We start from the raw sequence: 14,267 nt of genomic DNA, 5'->3' as shown, positions 1-14,267 counted from the left end.
GGAAGGATGCTTCAGCAAGGTCTACAGTTCCCCAGATCCTCCACTTGCTTAGATGGACTATCACCCTAATCTGCTCCAGTTCATCTCACTAGTAAAATGAAGACCCAGCTGTGCAAAGTTCAAAGTCTGGCCTCCTGCCCTCTCAGGGGAATGGCTGGATGTGAGACTTACTTGGACCACAGGTGATGAATAATTATAGGTTTCGTTTTGTCTTTAAGCACATGCAGATGAGGAGGTAACAAGATCTCCTAAATCAGAGGGATAGCTTGTGTAGTGACTGTATTAAGCGCCTTGAATTATGGGCTTTCTTCCCAGTAGTTGAGTGGGGCCTTTTCTTCCTCAGGGCAGCAGGCATAGGGACGAGATACCTCCAAAGCCCAAAGCATCCATCAGTTTAAGTAGGAACTGCTGCAGATTTCTTTCTTTCTTTCTTTTTTTTTTTTTTTTTTTTTTTTTTGAGATGGACTCTTGCACTGTCACCCAGGCTGGAGTGCAGTGATGGGATCTCAGCTCACTGCAAGCTCTGCCTCCCGGATTCACCCCATTCTCCTGCCTCAGCCTCCCGAGTAGCTGGGACTACAGGTGCCTGCCACGACGCCAGGCTGATTTTTTGTATTTTTAGTAGAGACGGGGTTTCACCGTGTTAGCCAGGATGGTCTTGATCGCCTGACCTCATGATCCGCCTGCCTCAGCCTCCCAAAGTGGTGGGATTACAAGCGTGAGCCACCGCGCCCAGCCCACTGCTGCAGATTTCTAGACCAAGGGAGGACATGTATCTAAACCATGAGTAGTTATGGGTATTAGTGAAATGATGTGGGCATTTTAAGTTTGAGGGGAAAGGTGTGAATTCAGAGTAAGGAGATTCATTGAACTTTAGATGTTCCTATGACCTGGGAGGATAATAAGCTTAAGACAAATACAATAAATTCTTTCTGCCAGGCATCACACTGAAAACGTGGCTAATACCTCTTCCCAAGGGCCGTCTCATCTTCACAGGTTGGGTATTTGGATAAGAACCTGCTTGTTCCTTTACCCTAGAAAAAGTGGAGGAGATGCACAACAGCTGAAGGTAGAAAAGGATGGCCACTGACTGGCTTCTTGCCAAGGGAGAAGCAGATGGTTTGATGGACCTCAGAACTGGAATTGGGCAGGATGTGACCACAGATCTGACTGTCCTGGTTCTAGTCCTCTCAGACTCATGGAGCTAGGCCTTGAGGGGGATGCCACTGCATGCACTTTAGGAACACTGAGAAGAGACCTATATACCAACTAACCAGTTGAGACTAGTTATCTGCTCCCTCCCTTCACCCCTGAGCTTGGATACTGGATGATCCCAGACGGGGCCTAACTGGGAACTTTTGTTGGGAGGGGAAGTGGCTATGTGGTGACCTAGTGAGCATTGGGTAAGAACACAAATGTGATTAGATAAGCAAAGGACTGAACAACGTGATGTCCTAGAGCCAGTTGGGTCTGTGGCCTCAGTGCCAGCCTCCCCTTTACCAGTCTAGAGTGACGCGCCAAATGGGATTTGGAAACTGTTCATCCAAAAGATGAATAATTCACTCCTCCATTTCTGCTTTCCTGTACTTCTAGCAGGATCAAACTAGCCTGTTGTGTTAATTTGTAAAGCCGATAACACAGTCAAGGAAAGAAAGCTTGAAGCCCTTGCCCCTCTGTGTAGGGGGAAAGGACCATTCATCTTCATGAGTGTGACAACACTGCAGAGGACTTTGGTTCAAGCTTCTATGTTGTATGCCACCCTCTCCCCAAAAGAAAAAATCCATTAGTCACTGTTGAAGGAACCACTGTTGGGGAAGGGGAAAGTATTTTAACATATGTCTACGTGAACTCTAGTTGTTTTAGTTAAGTGTGGCACAAAAATCAAACTCAAAGCAACATCCAGGCAGCACTTAGCTGAATTGACAGCATTTGTCCACAGATATCCCACATTTGAGAGACTGGGAAGGCCTCTTCTTGAAATTAAAAAAAAAAAAAATTCACGGACTCTACAATCAAGTGTTTTGCTCAGTGAATATACACGTAACTACATGCTCCTTATCCAATAGAAAGACCTAAGTAGCCTTTAACAGTTTCAGCCATAAGAAGATAGAATGCTTGACTGGTAAGCAGCAGCCTGGGGTCTACAGAGTGCAACTGCCAGTAGGCTGGCCCTTCCCCTCTTTGGGCTTTAGTCTCCTATTCTGTCACTTTGGGGGTTCAAATGATTAATTTACAAGAAGAAAATGAGACTGAAGCAGATTTGATAGCCGAGAGCTTGGTAACTCTGGATACAACTCTCAGAGATTTTATGCTTCTGAGGCAAATGCTTAGGATGAAATGGGAGAAAGAGGGTATAGCTACATGAGCAGCTGTTTGAAACACATTCCAGGTCGATCACTGGGAGTTGGCAGTAATTGGAAACCTTTTGCTGTCCCTAAGCAGAAGATGCCTAATAAAAGAGGAAAGACTCTGAAATGGAAAAACTTTACCAGGTAAAATTTCAACAAAAGGTCAAAGTGTATTTGCTTTTTTGCTAGCTGGAACTGGCATAGACTTTTGGGCCTACCCTAGGCCTGCATTTTGAGGACTGTTTGCAAACTAAAAGAGCGAGGGCGTTCCTTTCACCAGACTCTGCAGCCCATAGATTAAAAACGCTTGTGGGGGCAGGAGCATTTGGAGAAAGAAAGGTTAAATGGAGCAAGTGGTTATGCCAGAATAGCAGGTAAGGGATCCATACCCAGGATTGGAGGCTCCAGATGGGTTACCAGCACTGAAACCCACAGCAGTTGTCCATCCTTAAAAGGCTTTACTCAGGTCCTCCTCTGAGGACTTACACAAATAGAATGTCCCCTAAAATGATCCCAGATCATGTATGGGAGCACTGAGCGACTAAAACCACATTCCACACACACACCACCTCAGCACTCCTGCCACACAGGTGAGATCCATTCCTCCAAGCTTAGAGAGGGAAGCCCTTTGATGAGACACAGGCTTAAAGCAGACTAATTTCATCCAAAGCAGAAGCTCCGCACATCACAGGGCTTACGGCACAGTCATCTCAGTAGAGCACTCCTGGAATAAAAAGAATAGGCTCAATGCCTGGTTTGGGCTGAGAAAATGGGTTTCGATCTTTTGAGCTGGTCTCTCCAAAGGAGTCAAAGAACCAGGGAGAAATAGTCTAAGTGTAGAAAAAGGCGAGCAAGATGGGAGAGGGTGGCCATCTACCCGGCAGCTTGGGGCAAACACCAGAGGCAGAAAGACATTAACGGCCTCTCAAAGCAGTGGTCCTCCCCTGGGCTATGAACTTTTTGAAGCTATGCACGGTAAGGATGGGTCCACAGTTTTCATCATTCTCAAAGAAGTCTATGACCCAAATACGTTGCAAGAGCTGGGAAGGAATCTGGACAGAGAAAAATGGGAAAACTGGCCTGTCTTTTGGGGGTGGGGTAGAAGAGTTCCTCAGTTGCCCTATGTTAAACCCATACCATCTTGACAGACACTTGTCACTCATTTCACCATCATCACAGCCCAAGAACTTTATTTTTATTTTATTTTATTTTTTTGAGACGGAGTCTTGCTCTGTCGCCCAGGCTGGAGTGCAGTGGCCGGATCTCAGCTCACTGCAAGCTCCGCCTCCCGGGTTCACGCTATTCTCCTGCCTCAGCCTCCGGAGTAGCTGGGACTACAGGCGCCCGCCACCTCGCCCGGCTCGTTTTTTTTGTATTTTTTAGTAGAGACGGGGTTTCACCGTGTTAGCCAGGATGGTCTCGATCTCCTGACCTTGTGATCCGCCCGTCTCGGCCTCCCAAAGTGCTGGGATTACAGGCTTGAGCCACCGCGCCCGGCCGCAAGAACTTTATATTTCCATGTTATGGGTGTGAAGCTTAAGGCTCATGAAGGTAGGTTTCTTCCCTGTATCACATAATGAGGAAGTGATGGGCTAAGAGGACAAGCCCAAGATTGTAAGACTCAGCCTTCTCCCCATATCCTGCCTCACAATGTAGTTCATCTTTTAGGTTTTGTTTTGAAGTCTCGCTCTGTCACCCAGGCTGGAGTGCAGTGGCACTCTGCTCACTGCAACCTCCACCTCCCAGGTTCAAGTGATTCTGCCTCAGCCTCCTGAGTAGCTGGGATTATAGGTGTGTGCCACCATGCTGAGTTAATTTTTATATTTTTAGTAGAGACGGGGTTTCACCATGTTGGCCAGGCTGGTCTCAAACTCCTGACCTCAAGTGATCCACCCACTTCAGCCTCCCAAAGTTCTGGGATTATAGGCGTGAGCCACCGCATCCAGCCATGTTTTGAAGTATCTTAACTTTTGATTCTTAACAGGCAATAGCAGTATTTAGGATAATAAAGATACAGTCTGCGGTGGCTCAAGCCTGTAATCCCAGCACTTTGGGAGGCCGAGACGGGTGGATCACGAGGTCAGGAGATCGAGACCATCTTGGCTAACATGGTGAAACCCCGTCTCTACTAAAAATACAAAAAACTAGCCGGGCGACCTGGCGGGCGCCTGTAGTCCCAGCTACTCGGGAGGCTGAGGCAGGAGAATGGCGTGAACCCGGGAGGCGGAGCTTGCAGTGAGCTGAGATCCGGCCACTGCACTCCAGCCTGGGCAGCAGAGCGAGACTCCGTCTCAAAAAAAAATAATAATAAATAAATAAATAAAAATAAATAAATAAATAAATAAATAAATAAATAAATAAAGATACAGTCTGGCCGGGCACAGTGGCTCACGCCTGTAATCCCAACACTTTGGGAGGCCGAGGCAGGTGGATCACGAGGTCAAGAGATCAAGACCATCCTGGCCAACATGGTGAAATGTCGTCTCTGCTAAAAAAAAAAACAAAAATACAAATATTAGCTGGGTGTGTTGGTGTGTGCCTGTAGTCCCAGCTACTTGGGAGGCTAAGGCAGGACAATCACTTGAGCCCGGGAGGCAGAGGTTGCAGTGAGCTGAGATCGCACCACTGCAGTCCAGCCTGGCGACAGAGCAAGGCTCCATCTCAAAAAAAAAAAAAAAAAAGTCTGAGCCAGAATCAAAGTTGCTGCTAGCAGGAAGAGTTTCTAAAAACGGATCTCAGATCCCATGTCATGTATGGTACTGACTGAGCTATGACAACTCATCATATTCCACATACCCGCTACCACAAGTGAGATCCATGCCCTGAAGCTTAGAGTAGCCTCTCTAAGAAACTAGAGGCATAAAACTGCCAACCACACCTACCCCCACCATCTGCCAGTGGGAGAAGGGAAAATGGTACCTTTAATACCAAAAAGATAATTTAAAGGCTTTAGATCAGGTGTAAACCTTTTTTCATAAAAGGCCAGAGTAAATATTTGAGGCTTTATGAACCACATACGGTTGAAAACATTGTTGGCTTCCTGGCACAGAAACAGAAAACTGCTGTGGAGGCCAAGAGATCACCTCATCCGTTTTACAGCTTATATCCCTTCAGGCTAAGGCCCGCCTTAGGAGGAAAGGCAGTAGAGCAAGCTTGTCCAACCGCAGTCCTGGCAGCAAGCGGCCCAGGATGGCTTTGAATCCCACCCAACAAAAATTTGTAAACTTTCTGAAAATGCTGAGGTTTTTTTTGCAAATTTTTTTAAAGCTTATCAACTATTGTAGTGTTAGTGTATTTTGTGGGTGGCCCAGGGAAGCCAAAAGATTGGACACCCCTGCAGTAGAGCATAGCTTTAAGAGCATCACTTGAGTGCAAGACTCCACCTTTCACTGCTGTATAATTTCTGGCAAATTACTTAATCTCTCTGTGCCTGTTTCCTCATCTACCAGATGAGGATACATTAAAGGTGCTTGTGAGGTTTAACAGTTCATTTGTGTAGCTAAGAAGAGTATTTGAGGCCCGGAGTGCCATGGCTCATGCCTGTAATCCCAGCACTTTGAGAGGCTGAGGTGGGCAGATCACCTGAGGTCAGGAATTCCAGACCAGCCTGGCCAACATGGTGAAACCCTGTATCTACAAAAAATACAAAAAATTAGCCGGGTGTGGTGTCTTGCACCTGTAATCCCAGCTACTCTGAGGGTGGGGCAGGAGAATCATTTGAACCCAGGGGGCAGAGATGGCAGTAAGCCAAGATTGTACCACTGCACTCCAGCCTGGATGACAGAGCAAGACTCCATCTCAAAAAGTAAAAAATAAAAGTGTACCTGACACATACTAATTACAATATAGTTACTAGACTTTATTGCTGTTATGGGAGCAGAGGGCCAAGAACCAGCACTCCCCATAGCCCATGTCACCCACAAATGGTTAGCTGCAGGAGTAGCTGCAGCTACTTTCTTGTAGATTATGGAACAAAGGGCGAGCCCTGCTCTTTCACCAAAACCCAAGACCAGGCAAAACGTCAAGAGTCATGCTGAGGAGGGGCGCTTCATTAACTTGAATATTTAGTGGTCACACAGGATTCTACTCACAAAAATGTAAAATCACAACAGTGCAGACCATAGGAAGTTTATTGTGTCTTTGAGACACTACAATGCAGACTCCTCTTCCAGAAAAAGGTCTTTCAGAGACAGGGAACCGTCATCCGGATGCGTTGCTCATTTGTCATTTTCATAGGCAGCTGGATTCTTCCTCTTGGATTTCTCGAACTCTTCAGTCCCCCATGTGTAGATAAGATAAAACACTACAAACTCTTTAAAAATTAAGAGAGTAAACAGAGCACATATATAAGACATATAGAAGAAAAAAAAAAGGTCTCAGTCCTGTTGTATTCTTTAAAGTATACACTTAAGTAGTTCTTAGCATATCCAAGGCCGTGCAACTATCATCACTATCTGCTGCACGTTTAATTCAAAGCATTTCACCACTGGTAAGAACTCGATAAAGATGACCTCAGAGGAACACGCTGGAATCATCCGAGTGACCTTGGGCCAGTCATTTCAGTTCTGTAATTTAGTTTTCCCCGTGTAAAATGGGGAGGATAATATGACCAGCTTAAGGGCGGTCAGGAATATTCAACGAGAAAGGTGTGTACGGCAAGTTACAGAGCGCCTGCCCGGCCGCCAGCGCTCAGAGGGGAGACGCAGGGACTGCTGCTGCTGCTGGGGTTCAGCCTCCCGCTCCCACAGGCCCAGGGCACTCACGCGGCACCACGCGAAAGAAAGACTCCCGAACGCGGCGCAGCACGTTAGGGATTCCTTTACTGAAGACGTGCGGGACGGCACGCTGCTCGAAAGGTGACAAGCTGTAGGTGATCACATGCCGCATCCGCGTCAGATTCCCAAACTCGCGGCCCATCGTGGCGACGGCCCTGCAGGACCGAGGGCGGACAGGCGCTTGACTCGCTTTCGCAAAGCGCCGCAGTCCCCGCGGCGGACCATCCCCAACCCGAGACTCCTGCCCCTGGACTCCTTATCCTACCCCAGACCAGCGGGGCGCCCGTGGCCTCCCAGGGTCCACCAACACTGCACAACCAGCCTCTTACTCACGCACAGATGTTAGCTCGCCCTCCGCAGTCACCGAGCCGGTTGACTCTTTCGTCACTTCCGGCAAGGTTGGAAGCCGCGCTTGGAGGTCGTGAGGTAACTTCCGGGAGATGCCATTTTCCTGCTGTCTTTAAGGGATGATGCGTTTGTCCCAGAAAGAAGTGGCCTGACTGGGTGACCCGTAGGTGGGCGGTGCCTTGGAGGCCCCGCCGGGGCCGGTGGGGTGGAGCCTAGCGGAGGACGTCGGGGATTGAACTGACTTTGGGGGACAGTGGACAGGCGGAGGCGCTCACACTTCTCAGCCCTCGGCCTTTCTGTGGAATTCCAGTCAGGAAGCGGCTGAATGCGGGAGGCGGGTGAGGGAACAACGAGGTGACGAGCAAGGGGCCTGCCGACCTCAGGGGCCGCGCTGGCCAGGAGCTTGGGGCCTGCGAATTCTCCCAGCGGTGGACAGAGCGCCTCTGAGCCCCGAGGCCGGACCGCCCCACAGCAAAGGAGCACGAGGTTTTATTTGGCCTTGGCCAGTAACTCAAAGGGGGCTCTGTTATTTTCAAGCCATCAGCGACCCCAGCACCACAATCAGGGACACACATCTAAGGCTTCTCTTGGTAACCTCTGTTGTAGAGTCCACTGGCAGGCTGTAAACGTTCCCAAGAGATAATACAAACGTTTCCTCAAATTCAGCCACAAAAATAATCGAATAATCGTCAACTGATGAATGCTGAGACCGCCTCCCAGATGGTTTGCGTGGGATGGGGGGGTATCACGATGCCCCAGTTCTTTCCTCTCCCCACGTGAGAAGCAAGGAAGTCCGGTGAGAGGCCTTACTGTGTTTTCTCTGAAGTGCATTCTGCTTGACGATGCTGTTGTCCTGTACAGCTTGCCATGAGGCGTCTGTCAGTGTTGTTAATGGAATTGCTGGCCATATTTAATCTAGGACTAAGCTCTCATTCAGCAGTTGGGTGTGTTTTATAACACAGCTTACGGCCCACGGAGGCTCGGCAGGCAGTCAACTCGTATTTTGCAGACATACCTTAGTTTTCTCATATAGGTACTGCACAAACTGGCTTTGTATCTTGTACTATGTGGGTTGACTTTCTTCCAGCATAGTCTTCTTCGGGGTGGCGCTGGATATCCCCTCATTTCAGCTTTTCATGGTGCTCCTTTGCCTCATTTTTTAAAACCCTAATGTCTAGCCTGGTCTCAGCTCCAAGGCAAGAACAGAATTACAGGTAAGGACAGAAATATTGTAGCGAATTCTACGACCATTTGGGTGAATAATAATAATAAAAAACATTCATTTATGTTATAGCATCTGCAAACATCCGAAAACCTTTCAATCAAAATATGTATAGATGAGTGTGCAGACCACAGTAGGGACATCAAGTTGTTATATTTAAAAATAAGTCAAAGTTAAAGGCGATGTCCTCTTTTAAGAACATTGCAAATAAAATTCCAGTACTCCAAGTACATATTCTGTACCCAGCCACCTGGGAGGACTGAGAAACCTAACGGTTTTCTGCTCTCTGGAACTTCTATGCCAGTTGTGACTTTCTCACCCCTCAAATTAACATGCAGCGAATAATTACATATTGTAAACACCTGGAAGTGCAAGAGGCCGTGAAGATAAATTGAGAGGAAGAGTAAACCTAATACCATAAGTTGCATACCAACAGATCTGAGTATCATCATGAATAATTGGTTAGCTTTTCCACATGCCTCCGAAGTTTCGGCAGGCACCTTGCAAACATCTTAATCCAAATTTCTTTAAAAAATGAGAGATTTTATTTAAGATCATTCCTCAATTTATCTTAGACTTTCAGCTACATAGCTAGTCCGGTAGTATAACAATAACAGGTTTTAAGAAATGCCTGGGGAAAAGAGAGGAAAGCTAACCAACTAAATCTGTATCTAATGAACTAATTGGCAAAATAAGGTGTTATCAGCTGCTCGATATAGAGCTGATAAAAATCATCTTCAGCTAGGCATACTTGAGGCCTGATTACAGAAGCGACCCTAGTCCACCCACACACCTGAGATTTATTTAAGAGAACAAGCTAGGCTCTTCCTGGCTTTTAGGAAGAGGACTGGCATGGAGAAATATGTTCCTCACTAGTTCTCCCAGGCCATGGCGCTTCCCAACAAATTTCTCCTTTGGTTTTACTGCTTTGCCTGGCTGTGTTTTCCTGTTAGCCTTGGTTCTCGGGCTTCTGGGGGAGATGCTCAGATTGGTTCTCGGGCTTCTGGGGGAGATGCTCAGATTGCTGCTAGTGCTGGGTTGGAATCTGGGGCTACACCTTGGTCTTTGCTGCAGCCTATAGATGAGAGAGACAGAGCTGGCCTCCTTCCCCGGCTTTTCAAAGTTCTATCTGTTGGGCGAGGTGGGGCACCTAGGCTGCAACCAGACTCCAGAGCTTTGCACTACATGAAGAAGCTCTATAAGACATACGCTACCAAGGAAGGGATTCCTAAATCCAATAGAAGTCACCTCTACAACACTGTTCGGCTCTTCACCCCCTGTACCCAGCACAAGCAGGTTCCTGGAGACCAGGTAACAGGTATGTAAGAGCAGATTGGTTAACTGGGTGGAGGGAAGATGATAGACACTTCTGCATTTCAATTACAGAAAAGAGCTGAGCCTAGTTCCTTGAATTGCATTTTATTTTGCATAAAACTCAATATCCAATTGAAACAAATTTGGGACTTGAGCTTATTGTTTCTTCCTAATGCTCTCATTGGTTAAGGTGGGCTAATATGATGGAATTTTAAAGCAATACCAGAGACTTACTGGCTTTCAGGGCTGAGGGGAAGTGCTGCTAGAGAATGTTAGCATCTCTTTCTAGTCCACCAAGCTTTTGGCCCAGGAATGGGCCTTAAACTTCTCTTACAGCTATTGGTGTGAAATGTTAAATAGGGTATTTTTCTCGTTTGTTACTTTCTGTGAGAGAAAAGCTTAAAGTTCCCATTTGGAAGAGTCAATCCTTACAAGAACAAAGTGTCAGTCCACAGTTTGACTCAGCAGTTGGGTGTGGTGCTTTAAAAAATTATAATGTAGTGAAACCCCATCTCTACTAAAAATAACAAAAATTGGCTGGGCGTGGTGGCACGTGCCTGTAGTCCTAGCTACTTGGGAGGCTGAGGCAGGAGAATCGCTTGAACCAGGGAGGCGGAGGTTGCAGTTAGCTGAGATTGCACCACTGCACTCCAGCCTGGTGACAGAGTGAGGCTCCATCTTAAAAATAAATAAATAAATAAATAAATAAATAAATAATTCTATCTACTAGCTCTTGATTTAAAATCATTCTAACTCAACAGGGTAGTTTTGTCTGCTTAAAACCCTTTCTCCTTCCTTAATATCATATTTTAATGCAGTGGTTTTAGAGCATCCGTTTTTCCTCTCAAGTGTTCTAAATTAACTAGGACAATTACATTGTTTTAAATTGACTTTCTTCACTAGGGCTTAGAATGTCATCTTAATAAGTCTGGTAAGTGTTTTTATTATGGTTTTCCCTCTAGAGACTGTCCAAGAGAAAAATACTACTTTCCTTATCAACTGCTTCTGTGTTTGGAGCAAATTGCTCAGAATGAAGCTTCAGGCTGAGCACAGTGGCTCATGCCTGTGATCCCAGCACTTTAGGAGGTTGAGGTGAGAGGATCGCCTGAGCCCAGAAGTTCGAGACCAGCCTGGGCAATATAGCGAGACCTTGTCTCTACAAAAACAAAAAATTAGCTGGGCGTGGTGGCTCATGCCTGTAGTCCTAGCTACCTGGGAGGCTAAGGTGAGAGGATCAGTTGGTCCTGGGAGATTGAGGCTGCAGTGAGCCATGATGGTGCCACTGCATTCCAGCCTGGGTAACAGACCCTATCTCAAAAAAAAAAAAAAAGAAAAAGAAACTTCAGAATGTAGTGCTTCCCTGTTACTTTAATTCACCATCAAATCTGACTTTCTGGAGATAAAATGTCCAGTACGGTTGCTGGGAATTAGTAATGGTACCAATTGCCTTCCTTTTCTGTATTAACCGCCATTTTTTTTTTTTTTTTTTTTTTTTTGAGGCTTGAGAAAGTGGGGGAAAAGAGAAGGGAGAAAGCATATTACGAAGTACTATTTCTTTGACTTGACTACCTGTTATGTTGACTCATATTCAAGCACTACTGGTAGATTATTTTTCTTCTTAGGAATCCTTCCATCAGTGGACCTGTTATTTAACCTGGATCGCATTACTACCGTTGAACACTTATTCAAGTCAGTCTTGTTGTACACTATCAACAACTCAGTTTCTTTTTCCTCTGCTGTCAAATGTGTGTGCAACCTAATGATAAAGGAGCCAAAGTCTCCTAGCAAGACTCTCCGCAGAGCTCCGTACTCATTAACCTTTAACTCACAGTTTGAATTTGGAAAGAAACATAAATGGATTGAGATTGATGTCACCAGCCTCCTTCAACCTTTAGTGGCCTCCAACAAGAGAAGCATTCATATGTCTATAAATTTTACATGCATGAAAGACCAGCTGGAGCATCCTTCAGCACAGAATGGTTTGTTTAACATGACTCTTCTGGTGCCCCCCTCACTGATCTTATATTTGAATGACACAAGTGCTCAGGCTTATCACAGGTGGTATTCCCTTTACTATAAAAGGAGGCCTTCCCAGGGTCCTGACCAGGAGAGAAGTCTGTCTGCCTATCCTGTGGGAGAAGATGCTGCTGAGGATGGGAGATCTTCCCATCACCGTCACCGCAGAGGTCAGGAAACTGTCAGTTCTGAATTGAAGAAACCCTTGGTCCCAGCTTCCTTCAATCTGAGTGAATACTTCAAACAGTTTCTTTTTCCCCAAAATGAGTGTGAGCTCCATGACTTTAGACTTAGCTTTAGTCAGCTGAAGTGGGACAACTGGATTGTGGCTCCGCACAGGTACAACCCTCGATACTGTAAAGGGGACTGTCCAAGGGCAGTTGGACATCGGTATGGCTCTCCAGTTCACACCATGGTACAGAACATCATCTACGAGAAGCTGGACTCCTCAGTGCCAAGACCGTCATGTGTACCTGCCAAATACAGCCCCTTGAGTGTTTTGACCATTGAGCCCGATGGCTCAATTGCCTATAAAGAGTATGAAGATATGATAGCTACAAAGTGCACCTGTCGTTAACAAATGGTCCTCTTAAAACCTTGAGCCTATTTGGCAAAGTAACTACTGTGTGCCTATGTGTGCCTTCAAGAGAAAGCTTCATATATTAAGTGTCTAAATGCAGCATGTGTTGTGTAAAGAGGAACCTGTGTAGATTAGTACCTTCTATGGCATCTATCAGGATAAAGGGATAACATCAATTGCTGTTACAGAGCCTTTTTTTATTTCCAAATTTAAATGAAATATAATTATTGTGGAGAACTTTACATTTTTTTCCTTGAGTGATTTCTTTCTTTTCATAGGAGTCTTATTCTTGATAGAGAAACATCCTTAATTAGCTTACATCCTGGATGGACTTGCAGCTATAAATTGGCAATTCACATTGCTGTGGTCTTAATGGAAGAATAAATTTCTGTCAATGGCATAAATTTTGTGTGTGTTTCATTAAAGATTGCTTTTAAGTGATCATTTTGGGGGAGAGAGGAAGTGTCTAAAAGCTGGCCAGAGCTCGACTTTTGATTCTTTTTCAGGGTGAAAGGGAGGCTAATGTCACCGAAATCCTCAAGAAGTTGAGACTCACTAGGACTAGAGAGTAGGCAGTATAACCCATTTCTCTTGCTTTAGTGTGATTGGTGAACAGTATACTAATTCTCCTTGTTAACTAGCATATATAAATCAATCGAGTCACATAGAACAATATAACATTTGCCCCACTCATGTAAAGGAAATTGCCTTGCATGTTTTTCCAAGAAAACCTGTGTACAAGACTTTGGAAGTATATTTTTTTCTTTATATATTTAAAACCTCTGACCTTATGAAAGGAAGCCAGGGAAGGTTTTTTGTTTTGGTTTGTTTTTTGCTGATTTGCTTAGCTCCCTCCACTCCACCCCCACAGGTTTTTTTTCCAGCTCAATTTAGAACTGTTCCTACTAAGCTCGTAGTAGTGACTGGTTATGTTACTGACTGGGTCTTGTGTGGATGCTAGCGCTTTTATGTAGGTTTTCAATATATCTATTTGGAGAGAGCCCTGGAGGCACAGAGGTAGGGTTGATACTGTGATTTTGTGTTTTGATTTTCTAAAACCTTGATGTATAAATGAAAAGTAACTCCTAGGTGTAATAAGTACTTTTCATTCTTGTCAATGATCTTTTTTGGGTGCTATTTTTAGCTTCATTAAATATTCACATACCGTATGATTTACCCATTTAAAGTGTACATTGGTTTATAGTATATTTATAAACATGGGACACCATCACCATTGTCAATTTTAGAACATGTTCATCACCTAAAAAAGAAACCCTATACACTTCAGCTATTACTCCCCTGTTTCCCGTCCTGCTCCACTCCCAGCCCTAAGCAACTACGAACTTGTTCATAGGTTTCTGATTCAGGACTTTCATATGAATGGAATCATGCAATAGACTGGCTCCTTTCACTTAGCATGTTTTCAAGGTTCATCTGTGTTGTACCATGTATCAGTACTTTTTTCTAGTGACTGTATTTTATTATATGGCTATACCAAATTTTGTTTATCCATTTGTGGGTGGACATTTGAGCTGTTTCCATTTTTTAGCTCTTAAAAATAATGCTGATAAAATTCATGTAGAAGTTTTATTTCTTTGGGGTACATACCTAAGAGTGGAATTGCTAGGTCATATGGTAACTCTACATTTAGTCATTTGAGGAAC

At 45.1% G+C, this 14,267-nt stretch overlaps 2 protein-coding genes across 13 annotated transcripts; one reads left to right on the top strand and one right to left on the bottom strand.

Annotated features, from left to right (window-relative positions):
- Positions 1 to 6,459: 6,459 nt before the first annotated feature.
- On the bottom strand, positions 6,460 to 7,588 carry LOC104659826 (cytochrome b-c1 complex subunit 8). 4 transcript variants are annotated; one of them, XM_010359970.2, is made up of 3 exons: positions 7,389 to 7,510; positions 7,112 to 7,278; positions 6,460 to 6,660 (listed from the first exon to the last, which is right to left on the bottom strand). In XM_010359970.2, exons 2-3 carry the CDS (start codon positions 7,263 to 7,265, stop codon positions 6,566 to 6,568), a joined length of 249 nt encoding a protein of 82 aa, XP_010358272.1. In that variant the 5' UTR covers positions 7,266 to 7,278; positions 7,389 to 7,510; the 3' UTR covers positions 6,460 to 6,565. The 4 variants fall into 4 exon arrangements, with proteins under 4 accessions (XP_010358272.1, XP_010358273.1, XP_010358271.1 ...); XM_010359971.2 differs by having other exon boundaries at positions 6,461 to 6,660; positions 7,461 to 7,588; XM_010359969.2 differs by having other exon boundaries at positions 6,461 to 6,660; positions 7,457 to 7,571.
- A 513-nt stretch (positions 7,589 to 8,101) lies between these two features.
- On the top strand, positions 8,102 to 13,003 carry GDF9 (growth differentiation factor 9). 9 transcript variants are annotated; one of them, XM_030927496.1, is made up of 4 exons: positions 8,102 to 8,267; positions 8,650 to 8,685; positions 9,768 to 10,011; positions 11,630 to 13,003. In XM_030927496.1, exons 1-4 carry the CDS (start codon positions 8,172 to 8,174, stop codon positions 12,598 to 12,600), a joined length of 1,347 nt encoding a protein of 448 aa, XP_030783356.1. In that variant the 5' UTR covers positions 8,102 to 8,171; the 3' UTR covers positions 12,601 to 13,003. The 9 variants fall into 9 exon arrangements, with proteins under 9 accessions (XP_030783356.1, XP_030783355.1, XP_030783358.1 ...); XM_030927499.1 differs by having other exon boundaries at positions 8,210 to 8,267; positions 9,835 to 10,011; positions 11,507 to 13,003; XM_030927495.1 differs by lacking the exon at positions 8,650 to 8,685 and having other exon boundaries at positions 11,507 to 13,003.
- The last annotated feature ends 1,264 nt before the right edge of the window (positions 13,004 to 14,267 follow it).

This window comes from Rhinopithecus roxellana, chromosome 3 (assembly GCF_007565055.1).
Source record: "Rhinopithecus roxellana isolate Shanxi Qingling chromosome 3, ASM756505v1, whole genome shotgun sequence".
In the NCBI taxonomy this organism is placed as follows: domain Eukaryota; kingdom Metazoa; phylum Chordata; class Mammalia; order Primates; family Cercopithecidae; genus Rhinopithecus; species Rhinopithecus roxellana.
The sequence above is the reverse complement of the archived record's forward strand: the minus strand, read 5'-3'. Positions and strand labels throughout refer to the sequence as shown.